At 44.2% G+C, this 25,483-nt stretch overlaps 1 protein-coding gene across 1 annotated transcript in view; it reads left to right on the top strand.

The window, feature by feature from the left end:
- The window catches only part of LOC124776136 (glypican-5-like), a 189,192-nt gene that overhangs the window by 122,903 nt on the left and 40,806 nt on the right, over positions 1-25,483 (top strand). The window contains exons 3-5 of the mRNA XM_047250973.1: positions 1,648-1,756; positions 7,387-7,549; positions 20,814-20,940. Coding sequence (XP_047106929.1) covers positions 1,648-1,756; positions 7,387-7,549; positions 20,814-20,940 — 399 coding nt within the window. The remainder of the gene's footprint in view (positions 1-1,647; positions 1,757-7,386; positions 7,550-20,813; positions 20,941-25,483) is intronic.

The following is a 25,483-nucleotide window of genomic DNA, read 5'->3' as shown; positions in this document are numbered from 1 at the left end:
TTTATGTCCTGTTATCATACTTGAGTGTTGGTTTTGAATCTATCAAATGTTCCTGTGCAGCGATACCCAACTGCACTTTACCTAATCCAACGACATGAGAGAATCCTTCCACTTCTTAAATAATTTGATAGGTCACCACAACCTTTTATTCTACTCTTTGGCTTTGCTTTGTTCGTACTTAACCCAAGTCATGTGGTAAGTAGATTGGCAGTTTGAATTCGGCAGTTCATCCAAGTCCGTAAACGTATTCGAAAGGAGCGCTGATCGGATTCCTTTCAGCTCCTGATTTTTTCTGATTATTTCATCTGCCGTTTGGTTTGATTGTTTTTTTTCTAAGCTTTTTCTTCAATTATGATTTAATATAATAGCATAAAACATTAGTGAATAGGAAAAGTAAGTTACCTTTGACATTTTAATCTCTTACATTTGATATTACCCGTACCACAATGGAGTACAGACGTTTGAATGATCTGTAACACGTGACGATTTCAGGTTCTCATAAATACAAATTTATAATATTATCATATTTATTTATTCACTCTAATGTATTATTTCTAGTGGTGTGATCATTTCCTTTGCAATACAGAACTGAATTTATTCTGCTTTTTCTTTTTTTATGTTCAGTAACTGTCCATTTGCAGAGCATCAGTTAATAGTTTTCAATACAATTTTATTTACATCTTCGAATGAACTTTTTCCATTAAGCTTTATTTACTTATTTATTTATTTATTCACTCTTCACAACCACTTTCTATTATCTCGAAATCTAGACTGGGCCACGCTACTGTTATTTTTGTGTACAATGAAAAGTGAACACCTTTACTACCAGACACTTTGTCAATGAACCTCAAAACTGTTTCCCGCTACATAACTATGAATACCCATCCTTACACATGTAACAGAATTTCCCTTCTTCCGTCTTTCCATTCCTAATCTATTGCTTTAAATTCTGTCGCCCTTCATGGCTCAATCAGTTTCCAGCTCCAAATAACCCTTGCGTAAAAACCACGTCACCTTTCCGTTTTCTCCAAAGCAATAATTACTCCATACTTCGAATACCTACAAGAGAGCTTTATTTCCATCCTTACTGCCAGCTACATTTATAAAAAAGCACTTTACATTATATGCAAATCTTCTTATACTAAGATAAAATCAAAATACTTCGACAACACTACAAATTCTACAGAGGGAAAACCCTAACAATACAACAAATAAACACAAGAAAGAAAAAACGTTTCTACCACTGCAAAATTTCTATTAAACCCTTATCCAATTACCCAACAACTGATACTACTGTCGGTACTACCGTTTCTATGATTAAAATGGGTACATTTTTCTTTTTGTTCATTGATCAGAGTACATAATCTTGTAGAGCTTTATGAGGCTTGATTGCAATACTTTCATCGTCAGCGAAGCGAATTGTTTGTGAATCATTTGTAGATGATCAAAGATAATTTTTATACAGTAAGAACAAGAGCGACCCCAATATTACTCTCCATTCTGAAGATGGTTCTTCATTGTCGTACCCACAGATTGTGCTTCTGATAATTAAAGCAGTTTCCAATCAAGTTGTTAATCATTCTTATTTCTTGTACCGTAAATATGTCTCTTAGCTGTACCTTAACTACATACAAATTTCTTTCTCAGGTGAAGAGAGTGTGTGGACCACACATGTGGGACTATGGTGTTACGGACGAGAACACTGCACACGATGGCGTCCGTTCCAACGGCACTGCGTTCCAGCAGAGCTTGGCTGGTGAGTACGTGGCACCATCCAGCTGTCTCAACTTTTCTCCTGCCTCAGAAATCTCAATACTCAGGTTATCCCTCTAATACATGCAATATAATGGGATGTCTCTAACAAGAGATATTTCGCGGTGAGCGAGCGCAGTTACGATCAGTGTATAAACTTTACTGCCGTGAGCCACAGCGCTTCTTAACAACGGTGTCGTTTCTTTCCGAAACCTAATTGCCGTTTAACTGAGTCGTTTCGACTACACTGATTTCTGATGTCGACCAAATGGCAACACTTGCAGCAGGAGCATCGCAAATACAAGTAAAATGATGAGTTCAAAATTATTATTATTGTTATTATTATTTATTATTTCTATTAATCGATAAATAAGCCAGGATAATGTCAATAGTCTTGTCTTCACCACACCAGATCAAATTAAATTAACTTTAGCTACAAAGTTACTGCATAAGTAATCGAGTTCACCCACTTTCAGTTACCAGATCAGGAAGTTTATTTATACCAGTGGCTCAGCTTATAAAAAGTACTGTATCCTACTCCAGATGAAAAAAAAAAACGAGAACAGTTACGATGCCACAATAATAACAGCTGTACTCAAGCATACAGTGTGAAAATTAAAGGATTTCAGTTTTCACTGGTACTTCCGTAAACGTGGTGTAGTACAACAAAAGATGTTTTTCAGAATCAGACGCCACTGTTGCTGGTATTGCCGATCAGTACGGTAATGTAGAACGGCAGTGACGATAATGACTTTGCCGGGCTCACCGACTCGCTTCTCTCTGCTTGTGAATACACGCTAATTCACAAGTTTCCCACCCGCTTACGAGGCCTACTCGTTGCTTTTACTCGTTTACATAATCTACTGGAGAACAGATAGAGATGGCTACGCGTGGAGTTCTGTTACACTTCCAAAACAATTCGTAAGACAATCTGCACCCAACGTTACAACGCATTTTATAGTCGTGACATGACTTACATGTCTTCTTAGTAATATGTTACAACTGATTGCAGCAAACACAGATACAACGAAGCGTGACTCATAGGTAATGTTTGAACAGAAGATACAAAAATGTTGCCACACGGAGTGTTTACATAGTGAAGTATTAGTTTTTTGTCGCGCAAATTGCGTTACATTAACTGTGAAACGAAACGTGCAGCTTTTAATCTGGACATACATTTAACAACTGATGAAAAATAAACATTGACAATTTTAATGCAGTACTTGTAATAAAACCCGATTTAACAGAGAGGAAAAAGGAAAATGAGTTTTAGCATTTAATACTTAGCTGCCATTCTTCGTCATATGTCTGCTCTTTCCTGTAGGATCATTTTCCCGTTTTTCTTATCAGAATGTAAAACTTCACATTCTAGATCATATGAGTGGTTTTGTGTTAAAAGGTGATCTGCTGAAGTTGTATGCTCCTTTCTTAATCTCCAATTTCTTTCATGGAAGGCTATATTTTTGATAACTTGTTAATTCTATCTACACATAAACGACATTTTTCCTGTTGCAGTTAATGTAACTGTTTCCTTGTGAGAAAAAATTAATAGTTTCCTATGTAAACACTCTACATATCTTCATTTACGTGCCTTTTGTGTCTTCTGTTGAAATGACGTCTGCACAAAGTCGCACGTCATTTTACTTGTCTTTGCTAACTCACTTGTGACCTGCTGACGGCCTAAGACACTGAAAGCCAGTTCGTTTCCAAATAAATATAATTTTCTAGAATATCAAAAAATGTTTCCTGATTAACATTATAAACATTATACCATAAATGGTGTTTTATGTTTCAAAAGAGAGGAAAAAATTAAAAATGTAATCACCCGTCAAGCGTCATGACTCAGCTCGCTCTAGTACTGTGGAAGTTAATCTGTGATGTCTTAACAGAAGTCCTGTCATCCGGTCCTTTCTTCTTGTCAGTGTTATCCATATACTCCTTTCCTCGCCCTGTCCCCGGAGAAGCTACTCATTCCTCATCTTATCAGTGCATCTAATTTTCAACATTCGTCTGTAGCACCACATCTCAAATGCTTCTATTCTCTTCTGTTCCGGCTTTCCCACAGTCCATGCTACAGTGCCATAAAATGCTGTGCTCCATATTGCATTCTCAGAAATTTCTTCGTCAAATTAGGGTTCAAATGGCTCTGTTCACTATGGGACTTAACATCTGAGGTCATCAGTCCCCTAGAAATTTGAACTACTTAAACCTAACTAACCTAATGACATCACATACATCCATGACCGAGGCAGGATTCGAACCTGCGACCGTAGCGGTCGCGCGGTTCCAGACTGAAGCGCCTAGAACCGCTCGGCCACACCGGCCGGCTTCAAATTAAGGCCTATGTTTGATACTAGCAGACTTATCTTGGCAGGAATGCACTGTTTGTCATTGCTAGTCTCTTTTGATGTCGTCCTTGCTTCGTCCGTCACGGGTTATTTCGCTGCCTTGGTATCAGATTTCCATGACTTCATTTACTCTGTGATCACAAATACTGATGTTAAGTTTCTCGTAGTTCTCATTTCTGCTCCTTCTCAGTGCTTTCGTCTTTCTTTGATTTGGTCTCAATTCTGTACTCATTAGACTGTTCATTCCATTCAGCATAGCCTGTAATTCTTGAACCTTCCTTTTATTTCTTTTATTTGCTTGATCTATATATATAGATTGAACTGTTTGGGGCAAAAGACTACATCCCTTACACCCCTTTTAACCTGAGAACTTCGTCATTTTTGTCCCATTCTTATTGTTCTGTCTTCTTTCTTGCACATACTGCACAGCACTCATGTTTCCCTACAGCTTACCCACATTTTTCTCAGGATGCCAAATGTCTTCCACCATTTTACATTGTCGAACGCTTTTTCCACGTTGACAAATCCTATGAACGTGATTTCATTTTTCTGGAATCTTGCTTTCATTATCATCCGCAATGTTATAACTGCCTCTCTTATGCCTTTACCTTTTCTGAAGCGAAACTGATCGTCATCTAAGAGATTCTGTTTTCCTTTCTAAGCTTTAGCCTATTATTCTTGTTAACAACTTAACAACATGGATGCACGAGCTCATAGCTGACTGTGCGATAATATCACACTTGTAGGCTTTTGCAGTCTTCGGAGTTGTCTGGAGGACGTTTTTCCAGAAGTCTGATGGTACATCGCAAATCTGACATTCTACACACCAACGATACTGGATCCTCTATCCCTTCCCCACCGACTCTTGTTTCTTCATTCATCAAGTCATCAAACAAGTCTTCTCCTCTTAGGGGTCATCAGTGTAGTCTTTCCATCTATCTGCTCTCTCCTCTGCGTTTAACAGTGAAATTCGCACTGCACTGTAAATGTTCCGCCCTTGCTTTCAATTTCACCGAAGATTGTTTTGACTTTTCTATATTGTAAGTCAGTCCTTCCGACAATCGTTCTTTTTTTTTGATTTCTTCACAATTTTCGTGCAACCATTTCCTCCTATTTTCCGTACACTTCGTATTTATTTCATACCTGACTGACTTATTTATATGTTCCTGAATTTCTCTGAATATTTTTGTACCTGCTTCTTTCGTAGAACAGCAGAACTGTTTGCTCTTGGTTTTCTTGCAGTTGTCTTCCTTGTACCTATGTTTTTCCTTCCAGCTTCTGCTGTTGCCTTTTTAGAGATGTTTATTTCTCTTCAGCTGAACTTCCTACTGAGCTATGCATTATCGCAGTACCTGTAGTCTCGGAGAACTTACGGTGCTTTCATATCCCATTTGTTTGCATGTTCGTTCTTCCTGACTAGTATCTTAAACATCAGCCTACTCTTCATCATAAGTAAATTGCATATATTAAGCAGTAGATACTAAGGAGGCCTTAAGAAGGCTACTTGCAACAGTGAACGATGTCAGTTCTCCCAGTTAAATGGCTTGACAGAAGACATGTGAACAACAGTTTTTATTTAGCAGTCTTGCAACGCCATTTTTTCCTCATATGGCCAGTTTTCGTTTCACAAATAATCCATACTGAGATCTATCCTCGAACTAATTAGCTCCACACATCGAACCAACTGAGAGGCACTTTGTGAAAAGTATACATTTGACAATAAGTTGTTTGTAACTGCGGAACCGGTCATACGCGAAAAAAAAGTATGCGACTCCAGACTTGTAAAGCGGAGATGCTATTGGTGAGTGCTACCCTTCGCATCGTACCTGACTCTACATAAGGTGTATGCCCTCATTAGATTTTTTCATATGGGGTATCAAAAAGCCCACGGGGTGTGAAAGCTCAGTATAATCCGGACAGCAACTGTTTCATAGGTTCTGGTTGCCTGTGTAACTGCACACAAAGAGGTTAGTTTAGAGAGTGTGACGAAACGTAATGCGCCGGTGAGATTGACGGTCGTCTCTTTGAACAACATTCATTTCTGTCGATTAGTTCCTAATCTTGAAGTTATCAGCGTATAATCCTCTTCCGCTTACATAATTTTGGCCCTAAATATTTTGGAGCTTCAGATATATACTCTAATGACACCTATGGCGTGCACAGTGGAGTATTGGGAAAATTTCATCATACTGCACGTAAGCTACACTTTGTATACAAATATAAAACTTTTGTCATTTTGAGAACTCAAAAGCCTAACTTACGAAAAAAATGAAAGATTTATAAAATGCACTTTAAGACAAAGAAAAGATGCACCACGAAAGAAATATCGTAATGAGATGGAAATCGAGAAATGTGCTGTACGTGTACAGAGAAATAAATCGTCGCATTTTCAGAAAATTTAGTGATTTATCCAGTAGAAAGAGCTGCGCAAACTGAGCAAATCAATTGCGGATTGGTCCACCTCTGTCCCTTATGAAAGCAGCTATTCGGCTTGGGACCGACCGATAGAGTTCTTAGATGCCCTCCTGAGAGATGTGGCGACAAATTCTGTCCAATTGGCGAGTTGGATTGTCAAAAACCCTGAGCTAGTTGGAGGGCACCAAGCCACCAGTTGCCTGGACACAACCTTGTTGGCAAGTGGGAGCTCGATACAACACAAGCCGGGACTCGTGACACGCCGCCGCTGATCTGGGGTCCAGTGTGGATGTTCACTGGTCCATGCCAGTAGCTGAGCTCCGTGTCGAGGTGTCAGAATTTGTGTTCGTGGAGTCCTAGTTGAAAGGGGCTTCTCAAGTCAGGAGAGCTTCAGCCGCCAAGTATGGCTCTGCGGAGGAGAAGTAACGCCCGTTCGTCAAAGATTTGTGGACTTCCTGTGTGGGGGTTTACGCGTGTGAATACATTGTGTCCCTGATAGCGAACATCCACTCTCTACAGTGCTGACCTACGCAACACGATCCGTAATGTCTGATATTCTATCACGGATTCTCGATTCGATTGTCATGCCACATTCAGAGCCGGTTAACTCACAACGTACTGCCACGTTCAATACACAACTGTCTGTAACAGACCGCGTAGATATCATGTCTACACTCTAACCACACTCAGCATATGGCTGCGACGTTCGGACGTCAACAAGGCACATCACCTTTCCTGTGACTTCAGACAACCCAACTGACATCCCCAAAGTTCACGAGTGACGTGCTTTATATTAATCAAGTAGTAAATTCAATTTAGAATGGAGTTCTACTAAGTACCTGAAGATAAATGCACTTTGGTTTGTTGACAGCACCAGACAGTGATCAGCTATCGTCGAAGCTGCAGCCCTTCATGGCGAGCCTAAGAAAGAGCCGCGGCTTCTACGCCAACCTGGCCGAGTCGCTGTGTTCCGACGAGAGCTTCGCTGAGACCAGAGATACGGCCGACTGCTGGAACGGCGAGCGCGTCGGAGAGTGAGTACCCTCCAGCAAACTGTACGCAACCATGTCCCAGGGCAGGCAGGCGCTGGCGCTGCGCTGGAGACTGAGAACATGGTGCCTTGTAGGCTCTCCTCCAACAGTGTGTGTGTGTGAGTGAGTGTGTGTGTGTGTGTGAGAGAGAGAGAGAGAGAGAGAGAGAGGGGGGGGGGGTCGGGTGAGGGAGAGGAATTTAGAGAGAGAGAGAGAGAGAGAGCTAGAGACGAGACAGAGACAGACAGACACATACAGCAGCAACTGGAACACAAAGAAAGCTGTCGGAACGTTCAAATTGGGTCTGAGAGATGCCTTCTATTGACAGAACCAGTCAGTTAGTGGCAATAAAGGCACTTGATAATGAGAATAAATTCTCGAAATGCACCGTGCTCAGCATGAAGAAATTGTAACTGGTGCGACGTTTTAGTATTTAAATCGCATAGTTTTTATCGCTTGCAATATCTGTTACTCACACATCCGTCCATTGTCTTATACATTTTTTTCTTTTAGTCACTAAGTGCACGAATTGAAAGTCCATTGCACTGTTCCGCATACTGTCTCACCAAAGCAGTACCATAAACTATGATGAGACAGTATGAGGAACAGTTCAATTGACTGTCCATCTGTGCACCTAGTGACCAAAAGAATAACTGGTAATGAACGCATGAGTGGCAGATGCTCAACTCAGGGGTTCCCAACAAAGTTTTCTCGAGGACCCCCTCATCGAGCATGGTTGGTACCCTGTCATATCACAGTATCAAGTACCCAAAAAGCCAAATTAAGAGTCTTTTTATACATTTTCTATTTTTGGTACTTAGAAAAAACATTGACATATTCATTATTGAAAAAAATATTGGGCTTAAAACTGCTCGTGCAGGAAGCGGCCAAAACAAAAAATCTGATATAATATGAAATATATTTAATATCTCGCGGACCCATCTGGCATAGCTCGCGGACCCCTGGGGGTCCGCGGACCACCTGTTGGGAACCACTGCTCTAACTGATAATAATTACTTCCTTTAGGCGAAGAAAACTTACTTAACCTGAAGTAATGGTATCCGTGACTTGAAGGAAGATCAGAGTCTAGCGTGCCGTCGACGGCGCGGGTATTAGAGACGGAACGCAAGCTCGGATTACGAATGGATGGGAAAGGACATCGGCCGTGTCCTTGTCAAAGCAACCATCTGGGAATTTGCCTGCAGCACCTTAGGAAAATCACGAAAGCCCAAAATGTGTATGGTTGGGCGGGGATTTGAACCGTCATCCCCCCCAAATTAGTGTCTAGCGTGCCAACCACTGCGCCACCTCGCTCTGTTCGTGACGCGAATCTGGAGGCTCCTTCGAAACTCTTTGTCGATAAATAAACATACATTACTGCGGCTTTTGCTTGTTTCGTGACGCTGTTATTTGAAACCAAATTAAACTAAACTCCGTCCGAACAGGCCTTGGAATGCCCAACGGTACCACCGGCCGCCGTGTCATCCTCAGACCACAGGCGTCACTGGATGCGGATATGGAGGGGCATGTGGTCGGGACACTGCTCTCCCGTCCGTATGTTACTTTACGAGACCGGAGCCGCTACTTCTCAATCAAGTAGCTCCTCAGTTTGGCTCACAAGGGCTGAGTGCACCCCGCTTGCCAACAGCGCTCCGCAGACCGGACCGTCACCCATAGAAGTGCTAGGCCCAGCCAGACAGCGCTTAACTTCGGTGATCTGACGGGAACCGGTGTTACCACTGTGGCAAGGCCGTTGGTTACGCTGCTGTTTGAATAATGTGAAATGTTGCTGACCTCCAGCTGCAGTATTAAGAGGGCATATAAATCCAATCTAGCGTATGGATCTCGTGAAAGTGACTAACACGAGACACAGCCCATATTACTTTCATCTTAATTTATTGACTTACCAATATATGTGAGAAGTGGAACGGTAATAACAAAACATTTCAGTTTGTAATTATTTAAAGAAATTAGCTCTTCCCCAAGATATAAAAGTCCAAGGGATATCTACCTCTGGCTCATGTGGATGCGGCACAGAGGATCATGTGGTCAGCACACCACTCTCCCGGTCGTTTTTCAGACTTTCTAGACCGTGCAGCCGCTACTACTCGGTACAGTAGCTACTCAGTTGGCGTAATGAGCCTCAGTGCACCCCATACTACTCCTGCCGAAGGAAAAATCCATGGCAGTGCCAGGAATCGAACTCGTGTCCTCTGCATGGACTGATCAGCCAGATCATTATGACCACTTACCTAATACCCGGTATATCCAGCTGAGACGCGCTGGCCCCGGGTTATGCGTTGGTTTAAATCTTGACTGTTACTCTGCGTTTGGTTTCCCGCGGTTATTGCGGCTATGACGTGGTTCTTACTCTTTCTACGTGTGGCAGCAGCGGTGTGTATCGATATTCGCACCATCTACAATCTTTGGTCTGGTGCATACAGTTTCCGGCTAGCCGGTGTGCGGCAGTCGGTCGGATGGTGTGGATCAGGCAGGAAATCTCCGCGCGACGCAGTGGTCCGGGTCCGCTGGCGGTCCCTACGGTGTGTCGGAGTGTGTGGGAGCTGTTCCGATTGCTACGAGGTTCGTGGCTCAGCGACTCAGGACATCAAAGTTGAGTTGTGATTTAATTACCGAAGCCAGTCTGTTCACATTGTGCCGTTGGTTTTCATGGTTGGCTGTTGGGGGTATTCCCGTGAGCAACAGCAAGTGTTCGAGTTGGAAAAAGTTTGGCCAACATCCGGTATTTTGGTTATTTGAAGTCCAAGTGCCCCAGCGGAATTTTCTGCCTTGTGGCCGTTAGCTTTCCGGTAACCTGCCCTGGCTGCTGACGTAAAATTCAGGCAGTGTCCTTTCCTCACCGTGTTGTCGCTGTCCAACACGTGTGTGTAGTTTTGACAGCCTTTTATGTTTTGTCACTGGAGTTCCTTATGTACTGGTCGGGTGGAAAGCAAGTCGTCTTGTCGGTGGGTCTGTTGACTCTCTCTTGGTTGGGTTGCTGGTGGGTCGGATATTGTTGGGTCGGCTACCCGTCTCCACTTAGCGAACGTTAACTTCTGAGCGCCGCTGGCTTTACTGCCTATTCTTATTGGTGTTTGACTGTGTATTTTGATGGCTCATAGCCGATGGTTTGAAATTGAATACCTTTAGTTGGCTTTTAAATAATGGGCCTTCAGCCGTTTTAAAATTAAAAGTTCCTTACTTGTCAAGTCTTAGATTGTTTGGGCCTTCAGCCTCTTTTGAAGTATTATTTAAGGACAAAACCTTGCGCCTTGTGCCTTTTCAAAATTTATTGTAGCTGTGTTTTAAATCATGAGCCTTCAGCCGTTTTAAAAATTAAAGAGGTTGTGTCCTTAACCCATAAGATTGTGTGACATATTCAGTCGATAGTTAAGCTCGGAAATTGCGATGTAATGGTTGGGTGACTAAATAAAGTTATATGTGTTCAAATGTAACTGACAGCCGCTCAGTTTTGGCTCCTTTCCACAATTCCAACTACCTGTTCCGTCCTGCGGATTTAACCAGGCGGTTTCACCACCTTTGGCACTGATAACAGCTGCGAGGTATCGTGACATGAAAGCAACGTGGCCTTGGAAGGTTATTGGAGGAAGAGGGCACCACATCTGTGCACACAAGTCGTCTAATTCCCGTAAAATCCGGGAAGGGGAGCGATGGAGGTCTGACGCCACTTTCAGTCACATCCCACAGAGGTGTTCAATCGGGTTCAGATGTGGAAAGTTGAGTGGCCAGCACATTAGCTGGAACTCGCCGCTGTCTTCCTCGAACCACTATCACACTCGTAGGCTTGTGACATGACGCATTATCTTGTTGAAAAATGCCACTGCCGTCGCAAAACATTCCCGTCATGAAGGGGTGCACGTGGCCTGCAACCAGTCTACGATACTCCTTGGCCGTCACGGTAACTTGCACGAGCTCCACTGGACCCATGGATCCCCACGTGAATGGCCTCCAGAGCATAACGCCGCCGCTCTCCCACTGACACGATGAAGATGGTATCGGGATTAATGGGACGATGAAACTGCGCTCTGCCACTCCGCCAACATTCAGTGACGATGGTCACGCGCACATTTCAGTCGTAGTTGCCGATTCCGTGGTGCTAACATTGGCACATGCATGGGCCATCGGTTGCCGAGGCATATCGTTTGGAGTGTTCGGTGCACTATTTGTTGAGACACACTTACACTCTCCCCATCTTTAAAGTCTCATGTTAGTTCCGCCACAGTTCACCGCGTGGCCTGTTAGCAGTCTGCCCAGCATAACGTCCAACTTCTGTATTGAAGGGTGGCCACCCAACCCCAAGGCGTCTGAACGTGGTTTCGCCTTGGTTTCGCCACGTGTTGAACAGCGTTTCTCGAACGCCCGACTGGTTGTGCTGTTCCTAAAATGCTCGTGCGCAGCCTCCGAGCCATTACAATCTGCCCTCGGTCAAACTCACGAGGGAATGGTCCAATATGACTTCGCGAATCACTCACGCGGCGCCGCGTAGCGGAATTATCCAGAGTCCACAGGGACCAATTTTAAGCAACTAAAGTCTGGTTTACAATGGAGCGAATGGAAGCGAACACATGCGAATGAGCACTTGCAGAAAATTCACTATCATTCGCTTGAATATAGATAGAAATGTTTGGACTAGATAGAACGGAAGAGAACACGAGGTAGCGCACATTGCCTACGAACGCTGTCTTATTAGTTTTTAGTTTTGAAACTAATATGCGGCATACAGGATACAGCTCTATCTCTTTAGAGCCACAATGCGAAACTTTGCTGTTCAGTGAGAATTATTTTGAATGGTGAGTGCACTGTTCTCGACGGAGTATGAAAAATGGCACAGGGAAGGTAGAATTTAAGTGTCTCAATTTGTATGGAAGCGTGACATGCGTCGAGATCGTGCACTTTACACGGAATTGCATCCTATCTCTCCTTATCAGTGGTCCAAAACTTTTCTTATATGTCGGCTGCCATTTTTCCCTAGCTTCTCATTACCATTGAGAGGAAATTTATAATCAGAACACTAATTACGACGTTGAGCATCATCTCAAGAGGTGACACAGCTAGCGTTTCCACTACGCATGTAAGGTCTAATATTGATATGCTATTTTTTTTTTCTAAAGCAAAAAGCGCACGCTTCGTGATCCAGGGAGCGCGGGACCAAATCCCGTTCAGACCACAACTTTTTCATTATGATTTTAACCGAGCATTCACTTCTCACGGATGGAGTAGCCACGAAAGACATGTTGTTCAGCCGGCCGGAGTGGCCGTGCGGTTCTAGGCGCTACAGTCTGGAGCCGAGCGACCGCTACGGTCGCAGGTTCGAATCCTGCCTCGGGCATGGATGTGTGTGATGTTCTTAGGTTAGTTAGGTTTAATTAGTTCTAAGTTCTAGGCGACTGATGACCTCAGAAGTTAAGTCGCATAGTGCTCAGAGCCATTTGAACCATTTGAACAATGTTGTTCGGATTCCACGTTAAACTGCAGGTCTCCATTTTCCGATTAGGCAACTGGGGAAGGTTAGGGACACATAAGGAGGTGCAGTTACGTCCTGTTGAATGGCATGCAAGAGGAAATTACACACTCTTTTGCTCGTGCTTGTTAGCTTGTTTGCTCCGGTGAAAGCCTAGCTTAAACTATGCAAACATTTTTAGAATTAGTTCATATCGACATTCAATTCTTGCACATGTAATTCTGATAAAAGTGGCTACCAGAGAAAATAAATTCATGGCAGTGTCTGATGTCACAGACGACTTCAATCAATGAGGACTTGTAATTTGTTGAAATGAAATGTGTCTTGCAGTACCACATTTCATAAAAATTCCTGTAGGCCATTCCTTATAATAATGTTTGAATGTTGTACATTTGACTATCAGTGAAACAGTTCTTTGTTTATTTTCCCTGTAGTCGTCACAAAAATGCGAAGTGTCTATTGAATCACCAAAACAAACATTTTTCTTGCACCAGGCACACCGGAAAAAGGAAAAATTGAGGCAGTCAGGCACTTCGCAGTAAGAACTAGTTTTATTTAGACAGAACTGGGATGGATTCAGAAATGCTCTCGGCCGTTATCCTGCATATTGCGCTGGATACCACGCATACTTCATCAAATTCATAAAGCGCAGTGAAGCGAAGAAAACTGGTAATGCACAAATGACTGGAGCTTAAGAATACTGTTCCGCTAATACACCTGAAATAAATGAGAGATATTGTCTGATAATTTCCTGACAAATGCTTTCCACTGTCGAAAAAATTCTTTTCGAGCAGTTAAATCGCACCGGTAGTTCCATATGGAATCCAAATTATATCTATAGATTTTTCGTTGTCCTCCACAGAAACAGAGGCGTCGTTATCTCCAGACCCTGAGCCCAACAGAAGCAATGAATTAGTTTCTCCAGCTGGTAGGAATACGTTTCGAACGAAACGTCGAAAACTTTTCTTTCCCATTTTTACAGATTTTGATACGTCGATTACAAGATTTTTGCAAGTAAACAGTCCATTCTTTTTATTTTTGGTCCTAATTTGTCTTGCGGTTCTTGAATACAGATATACAGCTGCGGAAACAGTAAACTATTCATGCTTATCAGTGGCATTATTGTAAATGAATGTGTCGTTGCATTCATTGCTTGGGTAACCGACTCCGTCTTTTTCGCACCCCCACAGTGCGGTATGCATGCAGTTATTTCACGAAACCTGACTGACCAGCGCTATAAACAGCTGTTGCGGAGATAACAGCAAGTTTCGTCTTTACATCAGCTATGAGTTTCTCTATAGCATTGTCTATCACTGGCAGCTGCTCTACACGTTTGCGTGACGTAAACTTGGTAATTTTGCGACTTTCTAGTCTGTACGATTTCTTGAACCTGCATAACCAGGTCGACGAAGCCTGGAAATTAGCAGTGTTCATGTCAGATGCAATTCGAAAAGCCCAGTCTCGTCGATATCCATCTGTAACGGGGCATAGCTTCTCACGAGCAGTTCTAAATCTTGCGAACAGTTTTTCATTCAAATGGTTTCGGGTTTCCGTTTGGTGCATATTTCTTACTTCATGTAATTCATTCTTCCATTTGTACAGTTCATGCACCGATTTTACGAATCGAAAACGCCACTGCGTAACTTCAAGCGTATTCTCCCACCTACATTTAACCAATATTACACTGCCTTTTCTTTGTCGCTGAATGCTGTTGCAGTACGTGTTTCTTTTTTAGGCTTGGAAGGCATTCTTCTTCTGAACTGTTACTGGCAGAAGTGACGTCCGAACCACAATTAATGGAATCGTCAAACGAAATGTCGATATCATTCGAATGAATGTCAAGGAAATCAACTAACAAATGACACATATGTACGCGCTCATGAGAAGTAGGTGATTTCGGCTGGGAACCACGTTCTTCATATTTCATCATTGCTAAATTGAGAACGTTAAATGGATTCCATATTACAGTGAAACTGGAAGAAAAAAAAGTACCATTAGCAGGCATGCCCTTCGAAAGCACAATAAGTATTGAACTTTATCTGTATTGTCAATACTTACCAGTATTGCAAAAAGCAACTGATAATTTGTAGTAGACGTTACTGGAGTGGCTAATTCGAGATAGTAATAACTATGTACTGCAGTGTCAGAGAAACTGTCAACGAACGGTAACCTGAAACGTCCTTTACAAATTATGATCGGGTTGTGTCGTGTTTCCTGTTTAGAAATGTACCGCCGACCTCGGCTGTGTGTGTGTGTGTGTGTGTGTGTGTGTGTGTTCTACCGCCTCCTGGCGAGCTACGAATTTGGCTATTTTTAGCTATTTTTTAAGTACTTGCAGTGCTTCTCAGCAGCTATAATTTTGACAGTATATTTCTTTCGTGTATTCTTCCTGTGTAAAACATTTCAGGTTAGGTTTCGACATGTTAAAATATTGAACCATTCCTTTGTCAGACTGCGCGCCTTCCCCAGTCTACACACGACATATTTCATCACTGATACTCCATGCACCGTGCGTGTGCCTTGACTAGCGGTTATTCCTCAGGAGATGACGCTGCTATCGCCTGGACGGGACTATATCGATAGTAGGTTGATTATGTTCTGGCCGATCAGTGTATGCTGACCACTCGGCTACGGAAGCGAACTATAAATATTTAGCCGGCCGGTGCGGCCGTGCGGTTCTAGGCGCTTCAGTCTGGAACCGCGTGATCGCTACGGTCGCAGGTTCGAATCCTGCCTCGGGCATGGATGTGAGTGATGTCCGTAGGTTAGTTCTAGGGCACTGATGGCTACAGATGTTAAGTCCCATAGTGCTCAGAGCCATTTTTTTTATAAATATTTAATCATATTAATTAAGCTCGACGCCCTTAGCGGAGAAACAGGGTAACACTTAAAAAGGTAAATATGTCTGTTGCTGTTGCGTAGGCTGAGCACTTTTACTTATTCACGAGTAGACATTAAGTTTCATGGGTCGGACCGTCCTTTGTATGAAATCTGCACGTAACGTTAACTTTACATTTGAAAATGCCGCAACATCGTCATCGGCAGGCGTTCGTCATTCACTCGTCGAGGTAGGCCTTCTACTGGTTGCTGCTGCCATTAGGCCTTCAGCTATACCTGCCTGGCACAATGTCGTCTTCGCGGCCTTTCCGTGTCTCTGACACACTAAAGAACTTTACTGATCTATCTACCATCCATCCGCTTAGCTACATGTCTTCTCACCTGCACTTCACTTTATCTGGCAGTAATTGTTTGTTCCTCCCTAGTCTACTCCCTGATCTCCAAGTGATTCCCAAAATGCACCTTTCAACTGCTCACCGCAACCCTGAGTTTTTCAATGGTTTTCATATTAAAAGTTGTGTCTCACTGTCGAAAGTCAAATCTGGAAGTACACACTCATTGCAAAATTTTCTGTTCGGACGCATCGGAAACTTAGGTTTGAAAATGATATTTAGTTTACGAAAAGCGCTGTAGACCAGTTTTACTCTTCTATTAATTTTTTGAGATAAGGTCTTTTTGGCATAACTTGACAGAAGGAAGGGATAGGTTGGCAGGAAACATTCTGAGGAACCAAGAATTTTCGTAATGAAGAGCTGTGTGCCAAATAACTGTAGATGAATACCAAGGTTTGGGCACAGTACGTCAAGTGTATGCAATGGCAGTAGTTATCCAAAAGGTTAGAATGGATGTGAGTTGCAGTAGTTATCCGGAGATGGAGAGGCTTCCACAGGACAGAGTATCGTGGACAGCTGTGGCAAACGAGTCTTCGAACTGAAAACCACGACAACATTTCTTTTCCTGTCCGTCCTGTTGTTCTCTTAATCAGCGGTAAATACACAAAAATCTTCACCCGTTTTTTTTGGCATATTTGTTAATTTTTATGCTGATGTTTTCCGTGCGCTGATCATACGAAGGGCTTCCAATAAGGAATGCAACACACTTTTTCCCGACCAATTTCGGTTGCAAAAATGCGAGACTTGTGGGATATCGTGAAATATTCCGGCTTCAGCGCCCGTAGTTTCATGAAGTTGCGATAGGTGGCGGCGCTGTACGTAGCCTTGAAAATGGCGTTTGTAACGGATGTGCGACCCAATAGAGAGATGTCATTGATTTTCTTTTTTGGTGGAAAACCAGAGTATTGCAGATATTCGTGCCGTTTGCAGAACGTCTACGCAGACCTAGCAGTGAACAAAAGCACGGTGAGTGGTTGGGCGAGGCGTACGTCATCATAGCAACAAGGTCATGCAAACTCGTCCGATCACCCACGTCCTGACCGGCCGCACCCAGTTGTGGCTCCTGCAGTGCTGGAACGTGCGGACACTCTCATTCGAGGCGATGGACGGATCGCAATCAAACGCCTAGCTGCGCAACTGGACGTCCCTGTTGGGAATGCTGACACACTCGTCCACCAGTTGGGGCACTCAAAGGTTTGTCATTCCTCGTCTACACTACAGCCCGGCTCTCGCACCTTCCTCTGACTTCCATCTGTTTGGCCCAATGAAGGATGAACTCTGCGGGAAACAGTACGCAGATGACGGGGAGGTCATTGATCCAGCAAGACGTTGGCTCCCACGTCGACCAGTAGAGTGGTATCGTGCGGGCATACAGGCACTCCCAGTAAGGCGGCGTAAGGTCTTCACACTCAACGAAGATTATGTAGAGAAATAGGGTTTTGTGATCAAAAGAGTGGGGAATAATACGGTATACTTGGAACCTGAATAAAACCGACCTTCTTTCAGAAAAAAAAGTGTCACATTACTTATTGAACGACCCTCGTGCATTAACGTGGGCTCGTTATAGTAATCAAGCCTGCTTCTAAACTACCTTTATTATCAAACTTCCTGGCAAATTAAAACTGTGCTGTACCAGAACTCGAAACTGAGATCTTCGTCTTTTACGAGCAAGTACTCTACCGGCCGATCTATCCTACGGGGTCTTGACAGATCCTCGGATAGTTCAGTTGATAGATTGCTCGTCCGCGAGCAGCAATGCTCCCAATATCGAGTCCCACTCCGGCACACAGTTTTAATCCGTGACTAAGTTTCAGGTCAGCGTACACTCACCTGCAGAGTAAAAATTCATCCTTCCTCTATTACGTTCTTCCACTGTCGTATGAAGTCTATCTCCAAGAGGCCTAAACTGTACAATGTTATGGGAAAAACCTACGTTCCATTAGCACGTGTTCCTTATTCTTTTTGTCATTCAAGCGATCTGAAAGCTTATATAAGACTCCAGAAGTTGGTTTTTGTGATACAGAACTTCTTTGCTGACAGCTCATTCAACTCTGAATTTTCCATTGTTTGTGGAAGTTTAATGGAGCTGTAGCATTTATGTTGATATTCTTCAGTACATTAACGTAGACTGAATCATCGCCTAAGCAGGTTAGAAGAATTTTCGTTGAAATTTAGTCCATTACTTGGTTTTGGTGTCACTCCAGTGGCTCTTTGACCTGCTGTTGAGAAAGTCAGTTGTCACGACATGCTGGCCTAAGAATCCTATAAGAAGTTAGTGGTTAACTAAAAGCTGTCGCTGGGCATCGAGGCAAATGTAAATATTTAAACTTGTTTTTAGGATCTGATGAAAGACGCTTTCATGAAAAACGCCAAAAGGTGATAAAAACTTTATTGTACTGTAACTGGTTTCGACAGTTTGTGATATCTTGCAGACTTCATACCTGAAAATGGTGTATTCAACATGTCTTGTACTTTCAAATACACTGTAAGACGAAAAAAATGACGCACCGCGGTGGAGTAATACGAATTGGTCACAAATTGATAGTCATACAGATATCGATGGAAAATGCAAAACTGTAATATTTGGCGGCTGATAGATCAATAAAGGGCATAGACTGTTTGCGATTCTGTGTAGTCACTTGGACAGTATTTGTACCTCTCAGACAGGCGCGTGAAGAATATTCGCAGAAGTCGCCATTTGAGAGAGTAGGCGCAGTTGGGCTCAAAGAAGGCCGTTGGAGTAATCGGCGAATCGCACCACATTTGAATAGGAGAAGTGCCACTAGTCTATGATGTTGGGAAGGAATGGGTGAACCATGGCCAAACACAGCGTCAAGAAGGAAGCGGTCGAGCTGGAGAGATCCGGGGCGCAGCTGGAGAGATCCTGCGTGCAGCCGGTGCTCCAGTGACAGCAAGGACCACTAACAGGAGGCTCACAGGAACGGCGCTGAGCTCATGGCGCCCCTTACGCCGACTACCGTTGACCTCTGTACACGAACGAGCACGCTTGCAGCGACGTCGGGCGCTTTCAGCCTAGAAGCTCATTGACTGGAGTAGAATTGTCTTCAGTGATGAGTCCCGCTTCGAATTGAGCCCCTATGATCAGGTATGACGTCTCTGGAAGTGCGCCGCACAGCGGCGGGTACCATCTTCACTGTCGTTCGCCTTATGCCCCACAACCAGGAGTGGGGTGCCATTTATTTCCATAGCAGGAATGCCTTTGGTTGTCAACCGTGGCATCCTTGCAGCACGGCGGTACATCGACGCTATTCGATGCCACGTTTTGTTGTCCTTCATGGCAAGCCATTATGAGCTTATATTTCAGCAAGATAACGGCCGCCCGCACACGAGGAGAGTATGTACTGCCTGTCTCCTTGCTTGCCAAACCCTGCCTTGAGCGGAAAGGTCTCCGGATCTCTCCCCATTTGATAAAGTTCTGAGACTATGGGCGTGATCCAACCAGCTCGGAATGTTGACAATCTAAAGAGCCAACTGGACAGAATTTGGGCCGAAATCCATCAAGAGGGCGTCCAACATCTCTTAATTAATGTACAAGCGAATAACTGCTTGCATAAGGGCCGGAGGTGGGCCAACGCGTTATTCACTTGATCAATTTGTGAACCTCTTTCTCTTGAATCAATCATCCAGTGTTTCTGAAATTGTAATCATTTGTTTGTCTAAACATGTACATCACATCTACCTATTTCCGTGTCATTCTGATAATTCCATCGTGTTGCGCCTTTTTTGTCAGAGTGTGTGTTATGTAACAAATTTCGCAATAATACGCCATTGATATACACCACTTTAAGTCCACTAGCTCACTCCTGTAGTAGCAACAGTAGTCGTGTGTTGTAATTTAAATAAGAAAATGGCCAGTTCGGCAGAAACCGGTAATAATAGTGTAATAAAAACGTTATGTAGATAGTTTTGTTCATAAAATGGAATGATCGTATGTCTGTATTGGTCGAAAGACCACATCTGGGCAGTTCGGCCGCCTAGTGCAAGTTTTTCTGTTTGATGCTACTTCGGCAACTTGAATGTCGCTGATGAGATGAAAATGGAGAACAGAAAGAACTAGTCCACGAGGGCAGAAAATTTCTGACCCGGTCGGGCATCGAACGCGGGAACCGAGGACCTAGCGGCAGCAACGATTAACATTAGACCACAGTCTGCGCACCATAAAATAATAAAACAAAATGATTATTATATCCTGTCAAATAATGGTTCTAATGGCTCTGAGCACTGTGGGACTTAACATCTATGGTCATCAGTCCCCTAGAACTTAGAACTACTTAAACCTAAGTAACCTAAGGACGTCACACAACACCCAGTCATCACGAGGCAGATAAAATCCCTGACCCCGCCGGGAATCGAACCCGGGAACCCGGGCGTGGGAAGCGAGAACGCTACCGCACGACCACGAGCTGCGGACCTTGTCAAATAATGCTGTCTTTGTGTTTCATTCCAGTATTTAGGAGTAATGACTCAAAGGTGCAGCTGCCTCTTTTCCCTGTACCCCGCCTCTTGTCGGACTCATGTATGTGTCTGCTTGCAGGTACACAAAGACGGTCGTGGCATCCAGTCTGATCGCGCAGAAGTACAATCCAGAGCTGGAGTGGGTTCCAGTCACGCCCGACTCGCGCATTGCGGAGCTCAGCGACCAGCTGCGACACTTAAAGCAGGTAATGTAAGGCACTGCGCACCGCAATAGTTTATGTGCAGATTCCGCTACAGAAAACTCTAAAAGAAGAAACAGACTTGACACCGTCAATAAAATTCTTCTGAGTTTGAGACTGCATTGCCAACTATAAAATTCCTACGTTTCGGCGACTATTGCAAGACGCCTTCCTCAGGTTATATTGCTAACTGCGACGTTTACGTACAACAGACTTGACACCATCCACAGTACGATGGACATCAAAATAGAATTTCACGTCCTGCAATGTCCATAACTTCAGGAACTGTAATGAAATACCATTTCCTTTCCTTTTTTTGCACATTAAAATGCCTTGCAACAGAACACATCCATAAATGGTGTACGGGCTTTTTTCTGTAAAACTGAAGCATGATGACTTGGTATGGAATCTACGAGTTGGTATCAAATATACACTGAAGCGCCAAAGAAGCTGCTACAGGCATGCGTATCAAATACAGAGATATGCAAACAGGCAGAATACGGCGCTGTGGTCGGCAACGCCTATATAAGACAATAAGTGTCTGGCGCAGTTGTTACGTCGGTTACTGCTGCTGCAGTGGCAGGTTATCAACATTTAACTGAGTTTGAACGTGGTGTCATAGTCGGTGCACGAGCGATGGGACACAGCATCTCTGAGGCAGCGATGAAATGGGGACTTTCTCGAACGACCATTTAAAGGGTGTGCCGTAAATATCAGGAATCCGGTAAAATATCAAATCTCCGACATTGCTGCGCCCGGAAAGAAATCCTGCAAGAACAGGACCAACGACGACTGAACAGAATCATAGAGCGTGTCAGAAGTGCAACCCTTCCGCAAACTGCTGCAGATTTCAGTGCTGGGTCATCAACAGTTATTAGAGAGCGAACCATACAACGAAACATTATCGATATGGGCTTTCGGAACCGAAGGCCCAGTCGTGTACCCTTCGTGACTGCACGATCTGAATGATCCCTGGACGTCGGCCCTGGTTGCACTGTGCCACTTCCCTTTCATGGGTGCTCTGAATATTTGCCCTGGCCCTACGCCAGTTATCCTTGATTATTTCAGGACTAATATCATTGGGCAACAAATCATGAATGGACCAGATATTTGATAAAAGGGGAATCAATGGGGTGGGCAAACATGAGAGAAACAGAGGTAACCCTGTGCGCCTCATGAGTGGCGGTATTAAAGGCTGTATTCAGCCACGGCAAGGAAAGATTCCATTTAGTTTGAGCCTGAAAGTGGAAAACAATCAGAGAAGACTTTAGTTTACGAGTGACCCGTCTCACGAATGAATGATGGGTAAGAAAGTGTCGTGGTGATGTGTTTAACCCGTGATCGGAACAGAAGTTCCGAAACTCCCTTGCGCATCATCGCTGTCCTTCAGAAGACCGAAGCAAGAGAAAATCTTACTCAAAGCTTAATACTTTGTCTTGCAGTAAAACTGCTATTCGGAAGCAACCAGCTGAACTGAATAAACCCATCAGCCAACACGTGGGATCTGCGGAAGAGGACTGACATAATAAAACGACGCTCCTTGGGAACCTCTGTCTGAGTGGATTGAAGCAACTCCCGATGCCCATCGGAACTCGGATTAGCCATCTTGCATTCCCGACACTAACCCTTTGTCGAACATCAAGATACAGACTGTGCCAAGTTAGGGACTCACAGACCTTGTGGCTAGTTTTATATACCCCAGATGGCTCCCCACAACAGAATTTTGATAATATTTGAAAACAGCCGGAACAAGGGCCGTAGGTACACATTTTAAGATCGTCATACCAGGGATCGCGTTGGCAGAGAATGTCCTTCTGTAGTTCATACTCAGGAACTTGATGACCCACTCTCAACTTCTCCCTGATGGAGCCCAACTTGGGATCCTGTTCTCGTTGCGCAGAATCAGCAAACAATACTGGAAACGTGGCAAGCACTGAATTAAGGAGACCTACCACCTCCTACACGTCGCATATTCTGCACAAGGTATCCACTACAACGTTATCGCACCTCCTGAAGTGGCACACGTTGAAATGGAATCCAACCTCACATTACGCCTAATTTTACGCAGACGAGCCAGAACCCAACTAAGGGCCTGGTTGTCAGTGTAAAGTGTGAATTCCCGGTGTTCAGGGTAGTACGCGAACAGGACAGTCAGAGCGTCCAACTGATAAGCAGAGTATTTCTTCTCAGCTGGAGACGGGCACATACAGACACAGGCTGGGAGCTCTGCTCTGCACGTTGCTCCTGAAGAAAAACGGCGTCAACCCCTGAGTTAGAAGCGTCGGCCTGGACCACGAAGGGTTGACTGAAGTCAGGAACAGCCAGACCATGGGAACTACTGAAAGCGATCTTAAGCAAATGAAAGACAGCCTCCTCTCCCTTCTTTCGCAACAGACTTAACAAAGAAAACTTCAGAAGAAATTTTCGGAAGAAGTCAAACATTTCAATGACACGGGCTACCGCTTTCTTAGTCTTAAGAGGGCAGAAACTAAATGCTCTGGTCCTAGACTGACCAGTCCTGACCCCCTAAGCCGGGACTAAATGTCCGAGAAAAGATGCCTCACTACGAGCTAAGGTAACATTAGACGGTTTAACAGGCCCACTTGCCTCAGACGCTCCAAAACAAGTCGCAAGTGCTCCAAATGCTCGGAGAAGGTGGCACTGTAAATGACAGCATCCTCCTACACACGCTTGAACTTCAGACCTCCGATCATGGAATCGAGTAACCTTAGAAAGAACTGCCACTCGGTAGAAGGGCCGAAGGGCACTTGGTTGAATTCATATCAGTTCCAGTCAGTGCAAAAGGCAGTGGCCGCCTTGAATTATTCGTCAAAGGGAAGCTGGCAATGTGCTTGTTTGAAATCGAAAACGGAAAAAATAGTAGGCCGTGGAAAACCATGGAAAACAACCGTCTAGACCAGAAAGAGGGACAAACGCCAAGATTAGTTTACTATTAATGATACGGTAGTCCAAAATGGGTCACAACCTCCCCCCCCCCCCTCCAATTATTCTTAGGCACTAAAAATTGTCGATGATGCATATCGTGAGGTGGACGGCCTTATAACGCCCTCAAAAAGCATTATATATACCAACTCAGAAATACCTTCATCTTACACTATGTGATCAAAAGTATCCGAACACCCCCAACAACATACTTTTTACGTATTAGGTACATTGTACTGCCACATACTGCCCGGAACTCCATATCAGCGACCTCAGTAGTCATTAGACATTGTGAGAGAGCAGAATAGGGCGCTCCGCGGAACTCACGGATTTCGAACGTGGTCAGGTGATTGGGCGTCACTTGTGTCATACGTCTCTATGCGAGATTTCCACACTCCTGAACATTCCTAGGTCCACTTTTTCCCATGTGATAGTGATGTGGAAACGTGAAGGGACGCATACGGTACAAAAGCGTACAGGCCGACCTCGTCTGTTGACTGACAGAGACCGCCGAAAATTGAAGAGGGTCGTAATGTGTAATAGGCAGACATCTACCCAGCTAATCACGCAGGAATTTCGAACTGCATCAGGACCCACTACAAGTATTATAACATTTAGGCGGGAGGTGATAAAACTAGGATATCATGGTCGAGCGGCTGCTCGTAAGCCACACAACATGCCGGTAAATGCCAAACGACGCCTCGCTTGCTGTAAAGAGCGTAAACACTAGACGTTTGGACAGTGGAAAAACGTTGTGTGGAATGACGAATCGCGGTACACAATGTGGCGATTCGATGGCAGGGTGTGGGTATGGCGAATGCCCGGTGAACGTCATCTGCCAGCGTGTGTAGTGCCAACAGTAAAATTCGGAGGGGTGGTGTTATGATGTGGTCGTGTTTTTATGGAGAGGTTTTACCCCTTGTTGTTTTACGTGGCACTACCACAGCACAGGCCCACATTGATGTTTTAAACACCTTCTTCCTTCCCACTGTTGAAGAGCAATTCGGGGATGGCGATTGCATCTTTCAACACGATCGAGCACCCGTTCATAATACACGGCCTGTGGAGGAGTGGTTAGGCGACAATAACATCCCTGCAATGGACTGACCCGCACAGAATGCGGACCTAATTCCTACAGAACACCTTTGGGATGTTTTGGAGCTCCGACTTCGTACCAGGCCTCACCGACCGACATCGATACCTCTTCTCAGTGCAGCACTCCGTGAAGAATGGGCTGCAATTTCCGAAGAAATCTTCCAGCACCTAATTGAAAGTATGCCTGCGAGAGTACGAGGAAGGCTAAGGGTGGGACAACACAATATTGAATTCCAGCATTACCGATGGAGGGCGCCACGGACTTATAAGTCATTTTCGGCCAGGTGTCCGGATACTTTTGTTCACTTAGTGTAGGTGGAGACAGCCGTGAGGGTGACTGCCTGACTGGAAGACGGTCGGAATGTAAAATCCCATATTCAGTTCGACGTCACACCCGGTTTATCTGTCAATACTTCCTGGGAACCATCAACATTTTAATGAGAACCTGTCTGGAGGTAAGTGTGCAACTTCGAACACTGCGGCAGTAGGCCTAACGCTGCTATTACAAAGA

The sequence above is a fragment of the Schistocerca piceifrons genome, chromosome 2, assembly GCF_021461385.2.
Source record: "Schistocerca piceifrons isolate TAMUIC-IGC-003096 chromosome 2, iqSchPice1.1, whole genome shotgun sequence".
NCBI classification, from domain to species: domain Eukaryota; kingdom Metazoa; phylum Arthropoda; class Insecta; order Orthoptera; family Acrididae; genus Schistocerca; species Schistocerca piceifrons.
The sequence above is the reverse complement of the archived record's forward strand: the minus strand, read 5'-3'. Positions and strand labels throughout refer to the sequence as shown.